We start from the raw sequence: 25650 nt of genomic DNA, 5'->3' as shown, positions 1-25650 counted from the left end.
TCAGCTCTGCAGCGTAACAACTTCGTTTTACATGTTGGCCAATCTGCTTAATAATCATGCATCTTTGTTTTCTCATCTACAAAGTAGGGCTAATAATACCCTGCTGGGTAGTTGTGAGGAATAAACAAAGTATGTAAAGCACTTAGCATGCCGCCTGCCACAGAGGAGGTAGGTGGTTAATATAAAGAAGCTTAAGAAAGAAGAGGAGTGGGAGGGGATGAGACGGAGAGAACTTTCAGAGAAAAAATCTCAAGGGTTAAAGAAGCATCTAAACCCAGAACAAATACCTCATCTTCTTTACAATCAATCTGAAAATATTTCTTGGTCACCTACCACATAATTAGCACCGTGCTTCATTCAGAAATGAAGCATCCTCCTCCTTACTCTCCAGGTGCACACAATCCAGCTCAAGAAACAGAAATCACACGTCCAAAATATGTAAAAAAACAAAAACAAAAACCCACCTCTATTGTGCTCAATTGTTAGATATTCGACGTGTACTACTGCAAGCACCGCAGCCATGTGGAGAAGGGGCCTATGAGGGCAACTTGTCCGGGGAGTTTCAGGGTCAGGGGTGGTTAGAGGCAGGAACGGGCACTTCCGAGAAGCAGGGGGCATGTCAGGGGAAGGAAAAGAAGATGTGCCCCAGCTGGAATTTTGCATCTAAAACACCAGGAATATGAGTAGGCAGTTGGGGGGTGACGAAAGACTGGACGAGGGATGAGACAGGCAGGAAAGCAGACAGCATGGGAACCAGCTAAAGCAAAAGCGGACTGGACTTCAGAAATGAAGATGAAAAATAAAAGAGAAGGATCTGCCTGAGTCTCTTTCAGATTTCTCGTTCTTGTTTGAGGCTGAGTGCATTCTTTCTTCCTGATATTTCTTAGGAGGAAACAAAATCATACTCTTCTATCTCCCTAGATAAAGTCAGCATCACCCTTCTTGATACCTAGGCTGCCCAGGGCAGAGTTTATAAATGTGGGCTTGGTAGAGTCCATATCCGGGCTCTGCCACTTACACCTGTGTGACCTGAGGCAAGCAAACTAACTGGCTGGGCCTTACTTCCCTTCTCTGTAAAAGAGGGGTAATTATAATATCCCACTCTCAGATTGTTGAGCGGATAAGCAATTCAATACGTTTAATAAATTGCCTTACTTGAGAAGCACTTAGAAGAGTGCCTGGCACACAGGAACAATCCACAAAAGTAACCTGATATTATTATTGTTACATCTATTAGCCATCTTTAACCAGAATATAGCCGTAGAAAGCACAAAGAAGCATCTCGCATGTCACTAAGGAGGAGGTACCAAGGGGAAACCCATCTTGGAATTTCAAGTTCTTCCAAAACTACAGCCAACAGTGAAAACCCCAAGGCAAGACACCCAGTCAATCCAGTGTCACACAGAGGATGTGAGCCCATACCTGGCTTGGTGAATGGCCTCCATCCACTCTTTACCATCCTGCTCCTCCTCACAGCGCAACTCCAGGGGTTTCTGACCTTCATGGCCAAAAAGAACGGTAAAGTAATACTAGAGAGAAAAACAAACAAAGTTTAGTTTTATTTTTCAAGCCTGACCGCATAATACACTATTTTCCTACAAAGGGTGTATGTGTAAAAAATGCATCAGCTTTATGTAAATCATATTTCAAAATGTAATATCACTCCCAGTCCACTTGGCAATGACTTTGCACCTAGAAGATACAATAGGTTGCATCTTAACGCCCTTCAGTAAGAGTCAACCCGCAACACCTCACTCGATATAGATATTTGATAAGGCTACAAGGTATTTGATAAGGCTACACATATGCAGGAGTAAAACTCCTTGCTGACATTTCTAAACCTAATAAAGGATATCTAACCAAAACCTTACTACAAACATCTTACCTATTGGTGTGCTACTGCAAGCAACCTTTCTGAAATCAAAAATAAGAAAAAGATGGCAGTTATCACTACTTACATTTGCTAATTCTCTCTGGTGGGCAATATAGAAAAATAAAGGAAAAAAGGCACAAGAAATGGAAAGCAAGGGAAAAACTCATTTTTCACAGCTGATATAATTGTCTATATTAAAAATTAATTGAAGAAGACATCCAGAGGGCTAACAGACACATGAAAAGATGCTCAACATCACACATCATCAGAGAAATACAAATCAAAACCGTATTGAGATATCACCTTAAACCTGTCAAAATGGCTAAAATTAACAACACAAGAAAAAACAGGTGTTGGCATGAATGTGGAGAAAGGGAAATGTTCTTGCACTGCTGGTGGGAATGCAAACTGGTGCAGCCACTCTGGAGAACAGTATGGAGGTTCCTCAAGAAACTAAAAATAGAATTACTCTATGATATAGCAATTTCACTACTAGGTATTTACCCAAAAGATACAAAAATGCAGATTTGAAGGGGTACATGCACCCAAATGTTTATAGCAGCATTATTAACAACAGTAGCCAAACTATGGAGAGAGCCAAAATGTGCATCAATTGATGAATGGATAAAGATGATAAACACACACACACACTGCAATACACACACACACACACACACACACACACACACACACACACACACAATGGAATATTACTCAGCCATCAAAAAGAATGAAATCTTGCCATTTGCAATGACATGGATGGGGCAAGAATGTATTATGCTAAGCGAAATAAGTCAGGCAGAGAAAGACAAATACCATACGATTTCACTCATATGTGGAATTTAAGAAAACAAGCATATGAACATACGGGAAGGAGAGGGGGATAGAAGAGAGGGAAACAAGCCACAAGAGACTCATAATGACAGAGAACAAACTAGGTTGATGGATGGAGGTGGGTGGGAGGTAGGTTAGATGGGTGACGAGTACTAAGGAGGGCACCTGTTGTGATGAGCACTGCATGTTAAGTGATGAATCACTGAATTCTACTCCTGAACCCAATATTGCACTGTATGTTAACTAAAATTAAATTTAAAAAAAAATGAAGAAAAAAAGAAACAAAACAGATGAGCATATGGGAAGGCGGAAAGAGAGAGAGGAGGAAACACACCATAAGAGACTCTTAAAGATAGAGAACTGTGGGTTGATAAAAAAAAAATTCATTGAAAAACTACTAGAATAAGACCACCAAACAAAATTGCTGGGGATAAAATCAATATACAGCACTTTGGTATAATATCAACAAACACAAAACTTAATTTTGAAAACAAAGCATTTGTAGTAACAAATACAAATAGGACTAAATCCAAGAAAATATGTTTATCATCTCTAAGAAGTCAACTAATCTATAGTTTCAATGCATTCCAATAAAAATATCAATAGTTTTTATTTTTGGTGGAATTTGAATCTGAGATCTGAGCCAGGGGAGAAGCTTTCACTTTAAGCCAGGCTAATTGAGGCTGGATGTATTAATTACCAAACTGAGACTGTCTGGAAAGGAAATGTGACTAGATAGCTTTTTATTATATGAGAATATTCAGAAAATACACTGGACCCACCAGGATGTCATGATGGGCATAAAAAGAACCAGCCCCACAGAGCTGCTCTAAGGGAGAACCAAAGCCAAACACAGAGTTCTTCCTGTTGTCCCACCTTCCCACCTACTCCCAAAGTTTTGTTCATTCAGTGTGACACTTAGGTACTCATTTTCTTCAAATGAATTAAAAGCCTTCAGGACAATAATCCTAGAAATAAGAATTTCCAGCACAAGGGGAAAAAAAGAGAGGCAAACCAAGAAATAATCTCTTCACTATAGTGAACAAACTGATGGTTACCAGAGGATTGGTGAGTCGGGGTATGGGTGAAACAGGTGATGGGGATTAAGAAGTGCAATTGTGATGAGCACCGGGTAATGTATGCAAGTGTTGAGTCACTATATTGTACACGTGAAACTAATATATACATAGTATATTATCTAACTGAAATTAAAATAAAAACTTCAGAAGAAAAAGAATTTTCAACACAATTACACCAAAAAGAAAAAACTGACTAAGAGACTTCTCAGGTTACCTGTGCATAAATCATCAGTGCATTGAGGACTCTGAGACCTGCCTATGTGATAATCCACCGCACTTCCCCATGGACAGTCCTGAGCCCCATAAATGACAAGCTGTCTTTAGTTCTTAAACCTCCTGTCCAGCCAGAGAACTAAATGCAATGAACCAGGGGGAAATAACCTGATGAAGGGGCCATGGAGAACGAGAAGAATTGAGTTTAGCCCTCTATTCAATAAAGCTCCATTTAAATTTGAGAGGAAAAAAGTCGAAACCCAACAAAATAACAAATCAGTGTCTTAAAGGTCAATCCTATAAGTGATGGCATTTCAGTAACTGCTGGCTACTGTCCAAGCCCAGCGGCCCAGTCCAGGGAGAGGAAACATGTAATGAACCAGCCCGATCTATTGAAAGGCTGTGACGGGCGGCTCCACAGCAGCTGCTGCTAAGAAACCCAATTAAAAGCCACCTTTCAGAGACAGCAAAGTAATTATATTAGCAGAGTACATCCAAAGGTTAGACCATGTCTCAGGCATAACAATGATGGTTTTGAGAAGTACATGTTACCTTTCCAGGATTTCACTTAACAAATTCAGCCCAACTACAAAAAATTAAACACTGCCAGGGCACCTGGGTGGCTCAGTCGGTTAAGCGTCCGACTTCGGCTCAGGTCATGATCTGCGGTTTATGAGTTTAAGCCCCGCATCGGGCTCTGTGCTGACAGCTCTTGCTGACTTGCTTCAGATTCTCTGTCTCCCCCTCTCTCTGCCCCTCCCATACTCATGCTCTGTCTCTCTCTGTTTCTCAATAATTAATAAACATTTAAATTTTTAAAAAAATTAAATAGTGCCTCTGCATGCATCTATAACTTATTTTTTTTTTTTTGGCCTTTCATCAAAGTTTTCTTTGTATAGAATATTCTGGCCTCATTCTGATATAAACTTAGTATACCATGCATCTATGTGTCAGACCTGGGGCTTTAAAAATCCCTTGAGGATCAAAAGTAGCACAGACTCCCTTGACAGTACTCTTGACCTCAGACCTGTCCCACTGTAAGAACTTGGAGAAATTCCAAAGTACTGGGTCATTATGAAGTGCAAGGAAGAATTAAAACAGTGATGACCTTGTTTATGTCTTTAAATTTAACATCCGCAGTGACAACGACTTTCTCTTCTTCTCCCAGACATTCCCACCTGTTTCCCCAATCTATTTCTCCAGGCAGATTCTCTCCCAGGCACCAGCCCCACATATATTTCTCCTATTACATAGCATTTCAGTCAGATCTAAAACTGAGTTCATTACCTTCCCTCTCTCCCTCCCATACTCTTGTCTTTTCTCTGTCAAGTGAATCTTTATTCAATGGTTACCCTAACTGGGAATCCCAAAGTCATCTTCGACTTCCCCCTCTTATCAGCCCCACATGTGGTTTCACCAAAGCTCTTTCATAGGACTCCCTTCGGGCTTTTATTATCCCTCACCTAGACTACTGTAGCAGCTTTACCATCAGGCGACAAATATGACGGCTTTGAAATACTTACCAATTGATACTCATTGTCTTACAGCTGACCTCTCTCCCTCCTTGTTATCTTACAGCTGACCCCTCTCCCTCCTTGCTATCCTTGTTATCCTGGCCACTATGAGAGCCAAAAGGTTAATGGCCCCTGCCGAAGGAGGACAGGATGACCTCAAGAAGTCCCGGTGAGTTTGGAACACAAGGAGAAGTGTGGAGAGAAGAAATGGTCAAGGTAAATAGAGAAATCATGAGACAGAGACACATATGGTACAGCTTCACCTCACTCAGGGCTAAAAACCCAGAGGAGGGTGAGGAGTTAAAAGGGTTGATAACGAAACCAAAATCCAAGGAGCTTCTATATCGCTGTTCCTTTAGGGATCTAGAGAATGTCACCTCATGGAACGTTCTAATGTCCTGCCCCCGACTCTCACGACAACATAGGGTGGTCACTGCAAATCAGCAAAACTGGTGTCACAGCAGTTAGGTGAAAAGAAAAAAAAGGCCTAAGTTTTGAAGTTGGCTCTCCAGAGCCTGACTAGCTTTTAAGTGGTGTGGACATTTGCAATTATACAGTATACTATGGAGGCCCAAGAAGGGAAGGGCACTGTCAAAACTTACCATGGGATGGGGTAGGGGTTATGCAGGCCTAGAAGAGCCAAAGTGGGACCATGTAAGCCATATGGACAACCAGGCCCTGGCTGGCCCAGGAGAAAATAGACTGCAAGTTACAGCAGCCACACACTTCAGCAACAGTCGCCAAAAGATGCCTAAGGCAGAGCCAGAACAACACCAGACCATAGTCAGAACCAGCAAGGACTCCCCCAACCTTTGATACATACACACACACTCACACATTCACACACACACACACACACACACACACACCCTAAAGGACACGTGAGACTCCATTTACTGAGATACCATCTTAGTGAGGTACAGAGGGAAAAATGAATTTCCAAAAGAGACTTCCCACATTACTGGGGCAGACTGAGTTTCCTACTCTTAACTAAATCTAGGTTCTTTTTTCTCCACTTACTAAGTGGAGAAGGGGTCTTAAGGAGAAAATGACGTAAAATTTAGCAAAGTATTTTCTTTTCACTCCTAGTAATGAAGATAAATCTGTGACACCAACTCCAGTCCTATCCAACTCCCTCACCCCAAATTTGGTGGCCAGAGTTCTCTTTCTAAAAGATAAATCAAGCTTCTATGTCTACTTACAAAGCCTCACTGATATTCTCAAACACTAAAAGCAAATCTTATGCAGGCTAAAAATGTCCTACACTAATTAGTTCCATTCTCCATTTTTAAACTTGTTTCTGTTTCCTTCAGTGTGTGCCATACTCCAGTCACACCAAGGTATTGCTCCTCCAAGAAGACAAGCTCCTTCCTCAGCCTCATGCTACAGATAGTACCAGGAGTGTGAATCCTGACTCCCCAAGTGGTAACTCAAGAACTTGGGCAAGCCACATAACTTTTCTGAGCCTGAGTTTCATCCCAGGCAAAATGAGGACAATGATGTAGACCTTACAGGAACAAATTAGCGGACATGCAGTGCCAGGCACACAGTAGGCCCTTAACAAATGTTAATTTCCTTCTCTATCAGTGTATTTTTGTCTTGCCACATCCCCAGTCTCTTCACCTACAAGTTCTTACTGAACTTTCACAACTCACGTCACTGAAACGTCATTCCTCTAAGAATCCTTCCCCAGCACCTTTGACAAAAGGAGTCACTCTGTCTTCTGGGTTTCAGTAATCCTGTGGACCCTCTTCTTACATCACCTTAGAGTTGTCCACACGTGTGTCTCTTCACTCACAGCCTGGTCCTTTTGTACCATTGATCCTAGCTCTGTGCTAGACACACACAAAGCCCTCAATACTGTTTGATGAATAAATAATTATCAGTAAAGAAACATGAGGTATAATTAAATTAATAAACTTGCTTCAGACAGCCACATGTGGTGATAAACCTCATGACTGTATAATCAGATCCAGGTGAAGCCATCTAGAGAAAGGATTTTAAAAGGGATTGGCTTAAACTACCAATATACCTTTTTATCCTAAATATGGAAAGTCAAAACATTACGATGATCTCACAAACACCTACAAGAGCAGTAAGAACAGATACTTTAGGTTTGCAGATTTACCGAAGATTCTTATTTCTTACCTACAATGATCATGAACTGCCAGAAAGACAACATAATGAACAAGCCTATTACATTTAAATGTTCAGGGTCTTTCCGGTATCTACTGTAGCTTTGTATGAATTTTAATTTTTCAGTTTTCTGGGTTTTATTATAATGGGTTTGCTGCTGTTTATGCTATGTGTTTTTGCAGAGAGAACAAATGTAACCCAATATGAAAACACAAGCTCACTTAAAACTCTGGTCCTTAAGCTCCTGCAAGTTAGAGACAAATTTATAGCTGACAGCGGCAATTGCTAAAGAACAGTCCTACAAGACCACTTCCACTTTCCACATTTCTATATTGTTTGAATCATTTACAATAAACACCTATAGCTATACAGCCAACAAACATATGTTCATTCCATTTTTAAATTGTTTGAGTCACAACAGATACATACAACTATATAGTCAACAATAAGTGCACTCATGTATTTTAAAAACTGTTCATATCTTTGTAATACTCCCCATATATCTAGAGAAAGTAAATTACATTGGTCAAATTAGTGATGTTCAAAGGCAGATTAAAAAGCAATAGGGTTTTCTTAAAAGTATAAGCAGAAAAATAATTTCTTTTTAAAAATGCTGCTCCATGCATATTACCATTTGGATGGTACTGCAGGGTTCTAAATTACTACATATGCTCTTGAAAATTTTCACTTTTAGATTAAGAGAGCCAAAGTCAACCCTGTGTCTTCAATCACTGAGCTAAAAAACCCTCCTTGTATCCCCTTCGCACCGTTCCTGTCAGGAAGGAGGGACAGAAGACACCCTACGGGAGTCCACTGTGGTATTCTTCTCCTCTGGGCCTCCCAGATGCCTGACACTGCAAGGCAAACATAGGGTGGATAAAGAAATGGGTGCCCTCCAAACTGTCCCTGGCTGGGTGACTCAGGCCCAGGGGACCAGGGATCCGGACAGTGCAGCAGCCTGGGTGCCAGTGCCTCTGGGATTAGAGCACGGCTCTAACACAGGGTGGAGCTCTCCATCCTCGCCGAGCCTTGAGGTTTGGCCTAGAGTCCCTGGGAATGTGAACAACACCATTCAGTGGCCCTTTGCAGCCCAGAGTGGATTTCTCCCATATACCCTCATGGGTTGCTGTGGCCGTCCATCCCAGTCAAAAAGGAGACTCCAAGTGTTTGAGGAAGTGGAGATGGATAAAGCTGGGTATAGGGCTCTAGGTCCATTTCCAAAGTGATAATATAGCATGTGGTCATGTTGTTCTTCCTGTGATTCATTACCTCCTGCTCTCTCTCTTTCTTTCTATAACTGCTCGTAGAGTGGAAGTGGAATACATTTTAAACACCTGATGAAATTACTGATGAAATTGAGCTTTATGCGCTCTATACTACCATACCATACCATACCATACCATACCATACCACTTTGTGCTCTAGACTTCTACACTATACTATACTATATACATATAGTATATATATATACTATATACTACACTATACTACTTTTGACTCTTGAGTTCAACTTCACTCAGCCTGACAACTGTGCTATCTTTAACATTCACAGGAACCTCAGTTAATGTTTTTCCAGTATGTGACTGGCCCTTCATAAGAGAAAAGTATCCCATCCCTGAGCCCTCAAGGCACAGGCAGATCACTATCAACTTGATGTGCTGCCACTGCCCTAGTGAGAGAAGACAGACTGAAAATAACAGTAAGGTGGAGGTGGGGGGGGGGGGGGGGGCGGCGCCTGAGTGGCTCAGTCGGTTAAGTATCCGACTTAGGCTCAGGTCATGATCTCACGGTTCATGAGTTCGAGCCCCGCATCGGGCTCTGGGCTGACAGCTCAGAGCCTGGAGCCTGCTTCAGATTCTGTGTCTCCCTCTGTCTGTCCCTCTGCTGCTTGCACTCTATTTCTCACATTGGCTCAAAAATAAATAAACATTAAAAAACATTTTTTTAATAAAAATGGGGAAACACTTTATGTTTCTTGATACCACTCCCCTCCTCAAATTCTCACTCTTTTGTACTTCCTGTCATCAAAATTGTGACTTGCGGGGCGCCTGGGTGGCGCAGTCGGTTAAGCGTCCGACTTCAGCCAGGTCACGATCTCGCGGTCCGTGAGTTCGAGCCCTGGGTCAGGCTCTGGGCTGATGGCTCAGAGCCTGGAGCCTGTTTCCAATTCTGTGTCTCCCTCTCTCTCTGCCCCTCCCCCGTCCATGCTCTGTCTCTCTCTGTCCCAAAAATAAATAAACATTGAAAAAAAAATTTAAAAAAAAAATTGTGACTTGCAAGGTACCTCTCCGCCCACTGCATCTGGTCACCATGGGTGCCAGCTGGTGTGGCACTAACTGAAGAAGAATGTTTTTACCTACTGGGATCATTTCTTTACCACGGCTCTGTCTCATAGGAACGTTTAGCTCCAAAGAAGAGTCTGTGTAAGTTAAAGGAGATTGATTTCTCAACTACTTTATAGACTCCATCTTTTCATATCATAGTTATATGTTGAAGCTCTTCGTTGTTAAAACATACGTCAAATCATCCAACTACCTCCTCCGGGTCTTCTTAGACACAAAGATCTAAAAGGCTGAAGGCTTTTCTTCTCCCTATTGCTTTACTTCCTTTTTAACTCGGAGATACAGAGACCTTGCCATGGGCATACTGGCTTCAATACCAGCCAACTTCACAGATTCACACCAGCATCTGAACGCTCAGTGTGGCTCAGCAGAAAGAGCCCCAGGCTAGAAGGCGGGACATCAAGTTTTTCCTTCTGCCTCTGGAGACAAAGTGTGACCTGTATGTACCAAGTTCTGGCACTCAGTTTGTTCTTAGGTGAAAGGAAGACAAGGCCACTTCTCCTGCTAACCCCAAGGTAAAGATCAAATGCAATAATACATAAAAGTGCCTTGAAAGGCATGAGTACATCTTGTCATTGCTGTGGGGGGTGGGATTACCAGATTTTACCTTCATCTCAGGTCTGTGTAGGACACTGGACTTGGTCCAGATCCACAAATCTAGGTAATTCAAATGTTCGTTCCTTTTTTCCCAAAGTTTTTCTTGGAGAAAAGTGCATAGGGAAAAGAAGAAAAGGATGTTTTAGAATGATTAACCAGCACACTGGGTACCTGGCAATTAAGAAGAGGTCAGACTGTGTTTGTTGTTGGTTGTTTTGTTCTCGTAAATTTTATGTGGTTGTTTGATGTTCATGATGAAAATATTCCTAATTCTCCCAAAGACTCAGGAGTTATATTTTGAAGCTTCGATGACATGCAAGAACTTGCTTAATGATTTGTCCCAACACAAGCCAATACACTGATTGTGAATTTGAAACTATGAATAAGACACAGTAAAATCCACACTGTGTTATAATATCAGTTTTTAAAAACTGACTCAGTATACATTTCTCTATTAATCAGATTTTAGATTTTAACTGAATAAGAATTTAACTTAGAAACCAGCTTAAACAGCAAGAGTTTAACGGCTTCCTACTGTGATTTTCTACAACAGGAAAGACACATTGTGTCTGGCTTCCAAATTTCATGAAGAGCAGAGTTAAATTAAACTGTACCCATTTACGAGTGACAAAGACAAGATGCCAGAAAACCTGTCATTTTAAGAATGGCTAAGAGAACTTGATATATTTGGTTGCTTTTCAAATCTTTGAGAGGCCACCATTAAAAATTGGAACAGAGAAACTTTTCATCAGCCAAGGGATCTGAGCTCCCATAAATCACCAAGCATGCTGAAATTCATGAAAGAGAAGCATGATGCATGGCGGTTGAAGTCATCATCCCCAACTGGCAAGGGAACGGCAACAATTCCTCTCTATGTTTCATTAAAGTCTCATACAATTTCCTGTCTTTCTTCTGTATTACCACTCCAGACAGGGATGGATGTTGCTGAAGATAACATCTGATCTACGTGATTACCTTCACCCTACCTCCAACATTCCCATTTACTTACTATCTTTAGGGAGAGACATCTAACTGGTCAGCCTGGAGCCACTGACTGAGCACACTTGAGAATTCAGTCACCAAGGTCATAGTCTCCTCTTATAGCAAGGTGACTAAACTCTATCACCATGCCAATATCCATTCCATCCCAGTCTCTCATGAACTCATCTGGAACCCCTAACTTCACAAGTTCTAAATAATGAAACCTCCAAAGTCCCTTCACTTCCTACCACTTTCATCACTTTCTCATTTCAACCACTGATTTTATTTCTTTTTCTTTGCCAACCACATTCCCATCTGTGCAGAAAGTATATACAATAAAAATGTATGCTGTTAATACCCAGGGTAGTTAGTGCCACTTGGCAGAAAGGAAAATATTTTGACACAGAGACAAGTAAGTGTTACAAGCTGCTGCAAGCCAGTTCTTGAGGTACACAAAGAGGGACCACGGTTATGCCAAAACATGAGCAGGGGAAAGGTGGATAAGGAGACAGACTTGAGATCTACCCTGTGTGCATCCAGAAGGCACAAAGAGGAATAATAGGTTAAAGTTACAGACTTAGAAACCTTTCCAAAACTGGAAAGAGATGCTGCAATGAGTTGGCCATCTCTCAGTGGGGTTTAAAAAGGGATTCTTGCCCTTGAGAAATGGAACCAGAGAGCCTCTAAGATCCCACATTACCAAAATCCTTTAGTAGCTATAACATAATCTACAGTTTTACCATGAAGGTGTGAAATAGAGGATGCATATAAACAATGGGTAGACCACTGTTCTGACTTTGCTATTCAACATTTCCATTTTTATTGCATGAAAATTTACCAAAATGGGAATGAAAGAAAATATTTATCTAAGTAAAGAAATAACCAGAGCCTTTTAAGAGGGAAAGTGTTTTATGATATTGTGCCTGGTTTACATTGATAATCATCAGTTACACATATCATATTAACAAGGAGCCACTGTTGTACTGAAGGTTTTAAATCAGAAGCACTGGGTTCATAACACTGCAAAAGTGACAAAAAATTATGTGAGCTGTTATTTCATTTTTTATATTTTAAATGCTCTTTAGTAATTATTAGCACTTAAATTCATTGAGCAAACCTTAAAACTGAAAGCCCTAATAATAATAATCAAATAATAATGATAAAATTATAGTATATATCCAAACTTGCATATGCTTCTGAAGCAAAACTACATAATATAAGAGGATTAATTAATGTACTAAATATGTAAAGACGTTTCTAAATCAATAAGAAAAAGTCAAATACCCTAATAGAGATGTTTGCAAAGGAATAGAATATTCACATACCTACAAACAAAAACAAAAGAGTAATATAAGGATATGAAAATATGAAAAAAAATGCATATTAGTACATTAAGACCTTCTTTTTAAATTATAATTTTTTTTAAATTATAAAACCCAGAATTGGGAAGTGTAATGTGCTGAATAAAATAAATATGGTTATAATCTTTGTGGAGATAATTGGCAATCTGTACCACAGACTTTAAAGTATTCTCAATTCTATATAGGAATCTATACGATTGAAATAATTAGAAAAACATGCAAAGACTTATGTCCAAGAATGTTCACAGCATCACTAATAACAATAAAATGTCCAACAGGAGAGGTCAAATTAAATAAATTATGAAATATTTGAGCCGAACACTGAACAATTAAATTAATAATCATGTGCTCAGAGCTAGTATCATCCTTAATGGGAAAAAAACTTGAGAGTTTTCCCCCGTAGGTGGGGAAGAAGACAAGGATGTCCACTCTCACCACTTTTATTCAACAGGGTACTGGAAGTCCTCTCCATGGCAATCGGACAACAAAAAGAAATAAAAGACATCCAAAGGGATAAGAAAGAAGTAAAACTTTCACTATTTGCAAATGACAAGATACTATATATATAAAGCCCAAAAGATTCCACCAAAAAGTTGCTGGAACTAAGAAACAAATTCAGGATACAAAACTAAGGTACAGAAATCTGTTGCATTTCTATACACCAATAATGAAGCAGCAGAAAGAGAAATTAAAAGAAACAATCCCATTTACAATTGTACCAGAAATAATAAGATACCTAGGAATAAACCTAACCAAAGAGGTGAAAGACCAGTAGTCTGAAAACTAAAAACACTGATGAAAGAAATTAGAGATAACACAAATAAACGGAAAGACATTCAATGTTTATGGATTAGAAGAATAAATATTGTTAAAATGTCACTACTATCCAAAGCATTCTACACATTTAATGCAATCCTTATCAAAATACCATAGGCTTTTTTTCACAGAACTAGAACAAACAATCCTAAAATTTGTATGGAAACACAAAAGACCCAGAACAGCCAAAGAATCTTGAAAAAGAACAAAGCTGGAGGCATCACAATTCTGGACTTCAAGTTATATTACAAAGTTGTAGTAATCAAAACAGTATGGTACAGGCCCAAAAATAAACAGATCAACAGAACAGAACAGAAAATCCAGAAATAAACCAATGATTATACGGTCAATTAATCTTTGACAAAGCAGGAAAGAACAGTCAATGGGAAAAAGTCTCTTGAACAAATGGTGTTTGGAAGACTGGACAACTGTAATATGCAAAAGAATGAAACTGGACCACTTTCTTACACCATATATAAAAGTAAACTCAAAATGGATTAAAGACATGAATGTGAGACCTAAAACTATAAAAATCCTAGAGGAGAGCACAGGCAATAACTTCTCTGACATTGGCTGCAACAACTTTTTTCTACATAGGTCCCCTAAGGCAGGGGAAACAAAAGCAAAAATAAACTATTAAAGACTACATCAACTTAAAAAGCTTCTGCACAGCAAAGGAAACAACAAAACTAAAAAGGCTGCCTATGGAATGAGAGAAGATATTTGCAAGTGACATATCTGATAAAGGGTTAGTATCCAAAATCTATAAAGAACTTATCAAACTCAACACCCAAAAAACAAATAATCCAGTGAAGAAATGGGCAGATGACATGAATACACACTTTTCCAAAGACATCCAGATGACTAACAGACACATGAAAAGATGCTCAACATCACTCATCATCAGGGAAATACAAATCAAAACCACAATGAAATACCACCTCACACCTGTGAGAATGGCTAAAATCAATAACACAAAAAGCAACAAGTGTTAGTGAGGATATAGAGAAAGGGGAACCCTCTTGCATGGTTGGTAGAAATGCAAACTGGTGCAGCCACTCTGGAAAACAGTATGGAGGTTCCTGAAAAACTTAAAAACAGAACTACCCTATGATCCAGCAACTGCACTACTAGGTATTTACCTAAAGGATACAAAAATACAGATTCAAAGGGATACATGCTCCCCAATGTTTGTAGCAGCATTATCAACAATAGGCAAACAACTGAGAGAGCCAAATGTGAATCAATTGATGAATGGATAAAGAAAATGTGGTGTAATATATATATATATATATATATATATATATATACATATATATATATAATATGTATATATAATATGTATATATGTATATATACACAATAATATATATATAATATATATAATATATATACTTTCTTACTGAGTCATCAAAGGAATGAAAATTTGCCATTGGCAATGACATGGATGGAGCTAGAGTATATTACGCTAAGTGAAATAAGTCAGGCAGAGAAAGACAAATACCATATGATTTCACTTGTGTGGAATTTAAGAAACAAAATAGATGAACATATGGGAAGGGGGGAAAAAAAAGACGGAAACAAACCATAAGAGGACTCTTTACAATAGAGAACAAACTGAGGGTTGATGGAGGAAGTGGGTGGGAGGTGGGCTAAATGGATGATGAGTATAAGGAAGACACTTTTTGTGTTGAGCACGGGTATTATATGTAAGTCATGAATCATAAATTCTACTGCTGAAAACACATTACACTGTATGTTAACTAACTAGAATCTAAATAAAATTTTGAGAAAAATAAAAGCCTCTGCAGAGTGAATGAAACAATCAGCAAAACTAAAAGGCAACCTATGTGATGGGAGAAGATATTTGCAAATGACATAGCTGATAAAGGGTTAGTATCCAAAGTATATAAAGAAACTAACAAACTCATGAATGAAAGGGCTTTTTGCTAGAATCTCCACATCTAGAAAGTCGTTTTAGGTTATAACCGTAAGACTGTATGTGTGTTTTGTAAACTACCTGTGTTTATAGTGGATAAGGTTCATTCTTTTGTAACATAGAAGCTTTTTGGCTGTCCTGAGGTGACAATATATGATGAAATGTATAGCTAGTGAATTAACCAATTTATAAGTTTCTTTTCATTATAAATGGTAGGAAGAAAGCATCTTGGATATGAAATCCAAGAGAAACGTATGTCTGAACTTAAGCATTATATTGGCAGCAGAGGGGGCAGAAGGGAGAGAGTGTGCGGATGTGTTCAATATTTAAATTTTAATGATAACTATTAATATATGCATCTCTTTTGGCAGTACTATAGGAATACATTAAGTGATTCAAGGGAAACATACCTCCTTGCTAACAGTTGAAGAGTACAGACTGGATAATGAATTCTTTTAGAAGAATTATACATGTGTACCCTGTTACATTATGTATCATTTTTAATTGAAAATTAAGGGAATGCAGTATTTTAATTGTAATTCTGCCAGTATCTTTATCTAAGGGCCTGTTGCCATATTTGTCTTTTATGAAACTGTTGTTGCCAAGAAGGCAGGATTACATTTATTCCCTTTCAGATTGAGTTGGTATAGTGTATTCAGAGGTTATCAAAATACTCATAGCTTTGGGTATGATATGATACCATATCATGATATGATAAATATTCATGGTGTGTAAAAAAGCATAATACATAACTGTATGATCTTAATTACATTAAATGCTTAGTTGTGCAGATACAGACTGGGATCTAGAGGTCAAACTGTAAACTGCTTGTGATTATGGGTGACTTTGTTCTTTGCTTCTTTTGTTTTTTAGCTTTCTTCTATGCACATGTTAACTTTTAAAAGATAATTTTTTTTGAACTTAAAAAAAAGGAACTTATGAAACTCAACACCCAAAAAACACATAATCCAATTAAAAAATGGACAGAATACATGAATAGACATTGTTCAAAAGAAAACATACAGATGGCCAACAGACCACAAGAAAAGATGCTCAACATCACTCATTGTCAGGGAAATACAAATCAAAACTATGATGAGATATCACCTCACACCCATCAGAATGGCTAAAACCAACAATACAAACACAACAGGTGTTGGAAAGGATGTGGAGAAAAGGAACCCACTTGCATTATGGTAGAAATGCAAACTGGTATGACCACTGTGGAAAACAGTATGGAGGTTCCTCAAAAAGTTAAAAACACAACTACCCTACAATCTAGTAATCACACTGCTGGGCATTTACCTAAAGAATACAAGAACACTAATTCGAAGAGATACATGCACCCTTATGTTTATAGCAGCATTATTTACAATAGTCAAGATATGGAAGCAGCCCAAGTGCCCATCAACTGATGAGTGGGTACAGAAGTGGTGTATATACACAATGGAATATTATTCCAGCCATCAAAAAGAATGAAATCTTGCCATTTGCAATGACATGGATAGAGCTACAGATTATAATGCTAAACACAAGTAAGTCAGAGAAAGAAAAATGCCATTATGATTTCACTCATGTAGAATTTAAAAAACAAATGAGAGGGGCACCTGGGTGGCTCGGTCGGTTGAGCGTCCGACTTCAGCCAGGTCACGATCTCGCGGTCCGTGAGTTCGAGCCCGCGTCGGGCTCTGGGCTGATGGCTCAGAGCCTGAGCCTGTTTCCGATTCTGTGTCTCCCTCTCTCTCTCTGCCCCTCCCCCGTTCATGCTTTGTCTCTCTCTGTCTCAAAAAAAATAAATAACATTAAAAAAAAATTTAAAAAACAAATGAGTAGGGGGAAAAGAGGGGCAGGGAGAGAGAGAGGGAGAGACTAGAGAGAGAGAGAAATCAACAAACAGATTCTCTCTTAATTTTTTTAACATTTATTTATTTTTGAGAGAAAGAGAGCGTGAGGGGGAGAGGGACAGAGAGGGAGACACAGATCGGAAGCAGGCTCCAGCTCTGTGCTGACAGCTCAGACAGCAAGATCATGACCTGAGCTGGAGTCAGATGCTCAACTGACTGAGCCACCCAGGCGCCCCCAAACAGACTCTTAACTATAGAGAACAAAGATGTTTACCAGAGGGGAGGTGAGTGGGGAGATGGGTAAAACAGGTGATGGGAATTAAGGATTGCATTTGTCGTGTTGAGCACTGGGTGATGTATGGCACTGTTCAATCACTGTATTGTACACTTGAAACTAATATAACACTGTATGTTAACTAACTGGAACTAAAATAAAATAATTTAAAACTTTAATCAATCAATTACTTAATCATTGCTAAGAATGATTTTCAAGAACATTCCTAGGAATATTCTTATTTTACATAGTAAGTGCCAAAGCAGGCAGTAAAATAACACACTAGCACATTTCAGTTGCTGCCCACCACAGGGACGACACAGTTTGGAGACTTAGTATGCAACAATTTTGCAAAAAAAAAATTAATATCTATACCTAGAAAAGCACTGGCATAAAAAACAAGAGACATAAAAGATAAAGTTTGCATTAAAATTTAATACTGGTGTAGGCTAAAAGACACATGAAAGCAAAGGTGAAATAAACTATGAGAAGTTGTGATGCAAACAGCTGACATTAATTATAATTCATATATATAATCAATAAGAAAATAACCCATAGGAGGGGCGCCTGGGTGGCTCAGTCAGTTGAGCATCCGACTTCAGCTCAGGTCATGATCTCACACTCAGTGAGTTCGAGCCCCACATGGGGCTCTGCGCTGACAGCTCAGAGTCTGGAGTCTGCATCAGATTCTGTGTCTCCCTCTCTCTGCTCCTCCCCCACTCGCGCTCTCTGTCTCTCAAAAATGAATACATGTTTAAAGAAAATAGAGAAAATAACCCATAGGAAAAAGCAAAACTATAAATAGGCAAATGGCAAAATAGAAAACAAACTTTCCAATGGAATGAAAATATTCTCAACTTCACTAGACCTTAGGTAATGCCAATTAAAACACTGAAATGACATTTTACCCATAAGAGTACTATGAAAACAGCTTTGCAATAAAATATTATTGAACATAGGGAGATGTGGAAATATCAATACAACACTGGTGGGAGAACATTGATAAAAACTGACCTTAGGGAGAGTTGTTTGACAGTATCTATTAAAACTTGTAAATGATTTTCTGGTTTTGGTATTGGCAGGGTAACTTTTATCAAACTAACCCTCCAGCAGAGAACAATTTAAATTTGAATAACATAGACCACATAAGCATATTTGAGATAAAGCATATCTACATTTATCCACCTATCTATACATATATATCGATATATATATATATAATATAACATAGATAACATAAGATAATCATATATATGCATATATATTTATAACACAAAAAATATATTTGGTAACTATCTGATAACAAAATTTAAGACGGATTTATTCTTGAAAGAAGAGAACTACATCACATGAGATTCACATGTATACAACTTTTGCTGAGAACCACAGTCCAAGTGGTACAAAACAGCTACAAATCCAGCGATATTTTTACTGACTTTAGGAGTCAAAGGACAAAAAAGACATGTGCCAGAGAAACAGAAATTATGAAAGAAAAGACTAGAAAAGGTGGAAACAACAGAGGAGATGTCCCAAATCCACATTAAAAGCTTTGCTCGTATCTTTGACCCCTGAACTGTGCATGCACAGGAAAGACTCCAAGGAGCCTACTGGAAAGCAACAGCTAGAAGACTGAAAAAACTGATCAATGATTTTAGCTGCTGCCCAACACAGGAAGACAGAGTTTTGAAGACTGAGTCAGCCAAGGTAACTGTCTGGTAGAATAAAAATGAACACTCTCCAAAGAAAAACAACACAATCTAGTCTTTAAAATGTATCATCCAGGGGTGCCTGGGTGGCTCAGTCCGTTGACCATCCACCTCTTGATCTGGGCTCAGGTCATAATTCAGGGTTGTGGGATCAGCCCGGCATTGGGCTCCATGCTGAGCATGGAGCCTGCTTAAGATTCCGTCTCTCTCTCTCTCTCTCTCCTCTCTCTCTCTCCTCTCTCTCTCTCTCTCTCCGTCTCCCCCATTCTCTCTCCCTCTCCTCCTCTCTCTATATATATTAAAAGACTTTAAAAATGTATCATCCAATATGTCCAATATACACTAAAATGTTACTAGGTATACAAACAAGCAAACCCAAGAAAATGTGAGCCATAATAATGAGAAAATATGACACAGATGTTGGAATTAGCAACAGGGCCTCAAAGCATCTATTAAAAATGAGTACAAAGGTAAAGATATTAAAAATGAATACACAGATGGAGAATCTCAGCAGGGAAATGGAAATTATAAAAAGGACCAAATATAAATTTTGTAACTAAAAACCCATTATATCTGAAGTAAAATAAAAAAATTGACTCATACAACTGAAGATTAGAGACGGCTGTTCAAACGGAAGAGTAAATGCAATAAATCTCCCACAGAGAAGCCCACTGATCTCCTTAAGGAATAGCAACATATGAAGACTCAGTATGCATCTCTGTTGTGGTCAGTTTGGACATTAGCAGCAACAGTATATAGATCAGTCTTGGTAAAAGAAATCTATGCTGTTGGGACAATGTGTAGCCTGCATCTTTGCCACAATGTCATTTGTTCACATACTCATCGTATCAGCACTGGGGTGGCTAATAACAGCTATTAGCTAACATAAAGTAGCCAGGTCAGTTTGTTGATTTGGTTGTTTCATGTCAATAAGTGCCTGCTACTAAGAAATGAATACTCTCAGAGGAAAATAATAGAATCCAGAGTCTTTGAAACTCTCTGGTGGATGCTGCAGAGATCATCACGTTTTGGGTCCATTTCTATGTGTCCATCCACATGCTACTACTGAGGCTTTGTTGTCCTCAAACTCTAATCCTTTTCTTTCCAGGCCTTTGATGTCAGCCAAAGCCATTCATCACTTTTCATAAGTCTGTATAACGTGAACCTCAGACCACTTCTCTTCCTACACAAAGTAGATGATTAGGTGCATAACCTGACGGTGGTGTCCACTGGGAGAATTTCCCCATTTGAGCTGCTGACCCATCTATAACCAAGCTTGGGCTTTTTCCCTCTCCTTCAGCTAGCTGTACAGGATCCCCCATTCAGCCAAAGGTGACAGCTAAGAAAGGGGGTGCTGGTATAATATTGGTGGGTGACAGGGAGGTAAACTGTATACCTCAGGCTGAAATGGTTGGACCCTTATACCACCTTCTCACTAGTGAATGAAATGTGACTGCTTCAGGAAAGGCATAAACTTCAAGGCAGCTCTCTACAGCTGTGGTAGACTCTGAAGGAGATGACAGCTACAGGCTATCTGCAGACTACACTATCTACAGCTGGGCAGCAACTCCTTCTTTGAAGGAGGACCAGGTTGATGTACCTCATGTCTAGCAAAATCCCAAATATCCATCAGCAGGTGCACAGATAACAATGTGTGGTATATTCATACAATGAAAACTCCTCAGCAAGAAAAAATAACTGCTGATAGTTTATCAACATGGATGAATCTCCTCAAAAATTCTTAATGTTAGAAATACAGAAAGCAGGGGTGCCTGTTGGCTCAGTTGGTTAAGCGTCCCACTTTGGCTCAAGTTATGATCTCACAGTTTGTGGGTTCAAGCCCCACATTGGGCTTTGTGCTTAACAGTTTGGCGCCTGGAGCCTGCCTCAGATTTCTGGTGCTCCCCCCTCTCTGCTCCTTCCCTGCTCGTCTTCCTCTCTCTCTCTTTCTCAAAAATAAATAAACATTAAAAAAAAATCTTTTAAAAGAAATAACAGAAAACAGATTAACTTTATAGTAAACAACTCTGGAAGATACCACCATAAGAAAAGAGAGAGAGCAAGTAAATGGGGCAAAATGTTCATTACTAGTGAATTTGTGTAAAGGGCATATAAGGAGTTCTTTGTACTACCTTGCAATTTTACTAAAGTCTAAAAATAATAACAAAATGCAAAGTTTCTTAAAAGTTAGGTTTCTAGGGACGCCTGGGTGGCGCAATCGGTTAAGCGTCCGACTTCAGCCAGGTCACGATCTCGCGGTCCGTGAGTTCGAGCCCCGCGTCAGGCTCTGGGCTGATGGCTCAGAGCCTGGAGCCTGTTCCGATTCTGTGTTCCTCCCTCTCTCTCTGCCCCTCCCCCGTTCATGCTCTGTCTCTCTCTGTCCCAAAATAAATAAACGTTGAAAAAAAAAATTAAAAAAAAAAAAGTTAGGTTCTAGAAGGCAAATTCATAGTCTTATCTCCAGATATCTGTGGATCTGCTGCAGAAGTTCAGACCCACCTGTAATACTAGACTACTTCTGAACATATGACATGCAAAGAGATCAATATTATGCTAATAAGTCAAAAAAGTGATATTAAGAGCACTAAGAGTAATGTAACTAGCCCTTTACTTTCAAAGAAAAATAACTATATGTAACATCTATTTATATGTAATGTGTATGTCTGTAAATGGATAAGAGATATATTGAAAACACATAGTAAATACAGAAAATGTAAAAAGCAAACCACATCACTCAGTAAATCTACTTCCTCATGTGTTCAAAGAGCACAAAGAAGTATATTCATTGCAATACTGTTTAACAGCAAAAAAGCAACATAATCTAAATATCTATCAATAAACCTTAGTTAAGTAAACTACAGCATACCACGCATAAGTAGTTTATCTTTTTTAATGTTTTAATGTTTATTTATTTTTGAGACAGAGAGAAACGGAGCGTGAGTAGGGAGGGGCAGAAAGAGAGGGAGACACAGAATCTGAACTAGACTGTAGGCTCTGAGCTGTCAGCACAGAACCTGATGCAGGGCTCGAATTCACAAGCCATGAGATCATGACCTCAGCCAGTCAGACGCTCAACCAACTAAGCTACCCAGGCGCCCCCATGTATAAGTAGTTTAAAACAATGAGTTTTAGGATATGAATAGGACAGGCAATAAAAGCAAGCTAGAAAATACAGAATTGGTAACATTTATTAAAAAGCATTATTAAAATAAGGGGAAGGAAATATACCAAAATGTTAACAGTGGTTACCCTTGACTATTCTCTTCTTGTTTTTAAAGTAAGCTCTATGCCCAGTGTGGGGATCAAACTCATGACCCTGACACCAAGAGTCATATGCTACCAACTAAGCTGGCTAAACACCTCATCTTCTTATTCATAATTTTATGCATTTTCCAAATTAGCCATAATAAGAATATATATTTTAAAGATATAAATATAGTTCTATGTGTGGGAATGACATAAAACATACTCAAGGCCTATTAGATATTTTCCTGCCTTAAAACAAACAAATATGCTGAAGCATAGCCATATGAAAAAGAAAGCTATTTGGTATGTATTTATTTATAAGTAGAAAAATATACAGTGAATTGCTGGAAACATTTATGTAAATAAAAGGACTTGAAGCACATCTGGTGAACATGCCTGGCTATTAAATACCATAGGAGCAGGATTAGAAAGGGAGCTTAAAATGTTGCCTGCATGTGAACTATTAATGATTGTTTTTCTGGGTCTCTTTCCCTAGAAAATTTTTAATATCAAAAATACATTTTCACTTCATTTTCTGATAGCTGAAAGCTTACAACTGTCAGACATTTAAGAGAAAATGACAGTCGCCAATCTCCAATAATCAGAATGGCTAAGAATACCAAACTTCAGTGCTGGAAAAGAAAACTGACTCACGCACATGTGTGTTAGCTAGAGCTTTATATTTTTGCTGCCTCTCTAAAATCCTCAAAAAACTAAACCTCTCTCAAACTCTCCAAAGTAGTATGCCTTTAATTTAGCTTATGCTAATTTTTTTTTCTTTCTGAGGAATATACAACAAAGAATCCAGTCTGTGCCTTATGCATTTGATTTGTTTTTATCATGAAATGCAAGCCAAATACCATGGCTTTTGTCTACCATCTATGTCCATATTTACACCTATGAAAAGTTTATTTTTTCTTATCCATGAAAACAATACACATATATTATGTAAATATAGAAAGTATAGAGAAGGAAAATTAGAGGGAAGAATTTATCCTTAATCCCAACATCATTCAAAAATAACCACTGTTAAATTTTGATGCATTTCAATCCAGTCTATTCTTCTAAAGCCATCTTAATATAGTTGAGCTCATGCTGCAATGCTATTCTAGTGTTTCTGATGTCACATGAAAACATTTCTAAAGCCTGTATAGAAAGGATATACCACAGTTTATCTAAATGTAGTTGCCTACTTTTGAAACATTTAGAAGGTTTTCAATATTCCTCATAACCTTGGTACATAAAATTTTTTATTTGAATTTAGAATTAATAAATTAATTGAGAGTCTCAAGAATGAGCAAAACGATATGAGTAGTTTGGGGGGTTAACTTATTTTTTTGGTAATCTCTACACCCAACATAAGGCTCAACTCATGACTCCAAGATCAAGAGTTGCACACTCTTCCAACCACGCCAGTCAGGTGCCCCGAGTAGTTCTTTTTTTAAAACCTGTTTTTAATTTTCTTTAGGGATCTTTGCTCCACATGTTTGACACAGTTGATGTGAGGCTGCATCTGACAGGCCTGATAGTCTCTACAGAACAACACTCACACCATCATTTCAGCAACTAAGCGGCCCCATATGTGGCACCATAACTAGAAATTACAAGTAGCTTAGCAGTCCTACCCTTTAGGGGGCTTACACTCTCAGGGGAGCTTCTTAACCTGAGCAGCCTATGGGAATATTCATGCCACATGGCTAGGCATAATAATAACAACATCCATTCAGTGCTTAACATACGCCAGGGATCATACTAAGATTCCTTCTGCATTCTCTCATTTAATGCTCACAATGAGAGCATTTAGTGATTTAGTCCATTTTACAGATGAGAAAGTAGATTTATAGACATATGATGGTCACCCCCAATCCACCTAGAACATGTGCCTTAAGCTGTAGGCCTTAGGAGTAGTAATGAACTCACAACCATCCACCCACATTCTGTTTCCTTTTTTCTGCCATGAAAGCTTTGTATGTGGCAAAGCTAACCAGGTTGTGTAAGTCAAAAACTCAGGACTCTGACTCAAAAGTCTACTCTGCTGAGCGGACCCACCAAAGGATGGACCACATGAGAAGGAAGAAATAGATGGGCTGGAACCTGGAGAGACAGTAAGTATGTCCAGAAAAGAAACTTCCAAGAATTAGCAAGACTACAGAGTTCTATTCTGTCCTTCAGTTGTATAATGCTCCTCTCTGCTGCCCCAACCATTTCTATCCTCATTTCCAAACCTTTACCATCAATGGCCTAAGAGACAGAGGTGCTACAAAAGGAAAAGAGGGAAGAAGGGGAAAAACAAAGAAGGATGGAGGAAGAAATCCATTAATATTTACCAACCACCTTGCTGTATGCAACATAATATATAGATAGATTATGGATATAGATACAGATATAGATATTAACTCGCTCATCTTAAGGACACTACAATTTAGCTAAAGATCTAATCACTCATAAAGCAATTAAATAACACGAGATTAAATAGCACTGTAAGATAGGTCAAAGTGCTAAAATAAGCTGTCTGAAACAGCAACACCCTTGTTTATTTTTTCAGATTATTTTACATTTGAGATAGTGGGTCCTGTTATATCAGACCATGCCTGTTATATCTTGTCCTATCAGAAAACGTTTACCACAGATGAAGACAATAAATGCCACAAGAGTTCATTGTGCAAACAGATCAAAATACATCTGAGTCCTCTCTCAAAAGCTAAGTAAGCCCCAGACAAGAAGATGGTCTAGAATATGAAAAGAGTGAGTATGAACAAACTGGCAAGGATGAGGCAGAGGTCTCTTGCTGGATAGCACTGGGGAAAGTTGAGGCCTTTTAGAACCTCTCTGTTACTGCCACTGCCAAGGGACATGGGCACTCTTGCTGCTCTTCTGATTCCAGCCTCTATCCCC

At 38.8% G+C, this 25650-nt stretch overlaps 1 protein-coding gene across 2 annotated transcripts in view; it reads right to left on the bottom strand.

The window, feature by feature from the left end:
- Nucleotides 1–25650, bottom strand: part of RASGRF2 (Ras protein specific guanine nucleotide releasing factor 2) — a 240783-nt gene that overhangs the window by 164484 nt on the left and 50649 nt on the right. For both annotated transcript variants that reach the window (XM_030323851.1, XM_030323860.1), the window contains exon 2: nt 1423–1529. In XM_030323851.1, coding sequence (XP_030179711.1) covers nt 1423–1529 — 107 coding nt within the window. The remainder of the gene's footprint in view (nt 1–1422; nt 1530–25650) is intronic.

Source organism: Lynx canadensis, chromosome A1, assembly GCF_007474595.2.
Source record: "Lynx canadensis isolate LIC74 chromosome A1, mLynCan4.pri.v2, whole genome shotgun sequence".
NCBI lineage: Eukaryota > Metazoa > Chordata > Mammalia > Carnivora > Felidae > Lynx > Lynx canadensis.
The sequence above is the reverse complement of the archived record's forward strand: the minus strand, read 5'-3'. Positions and strand labels throughout refer to the sequence as shown.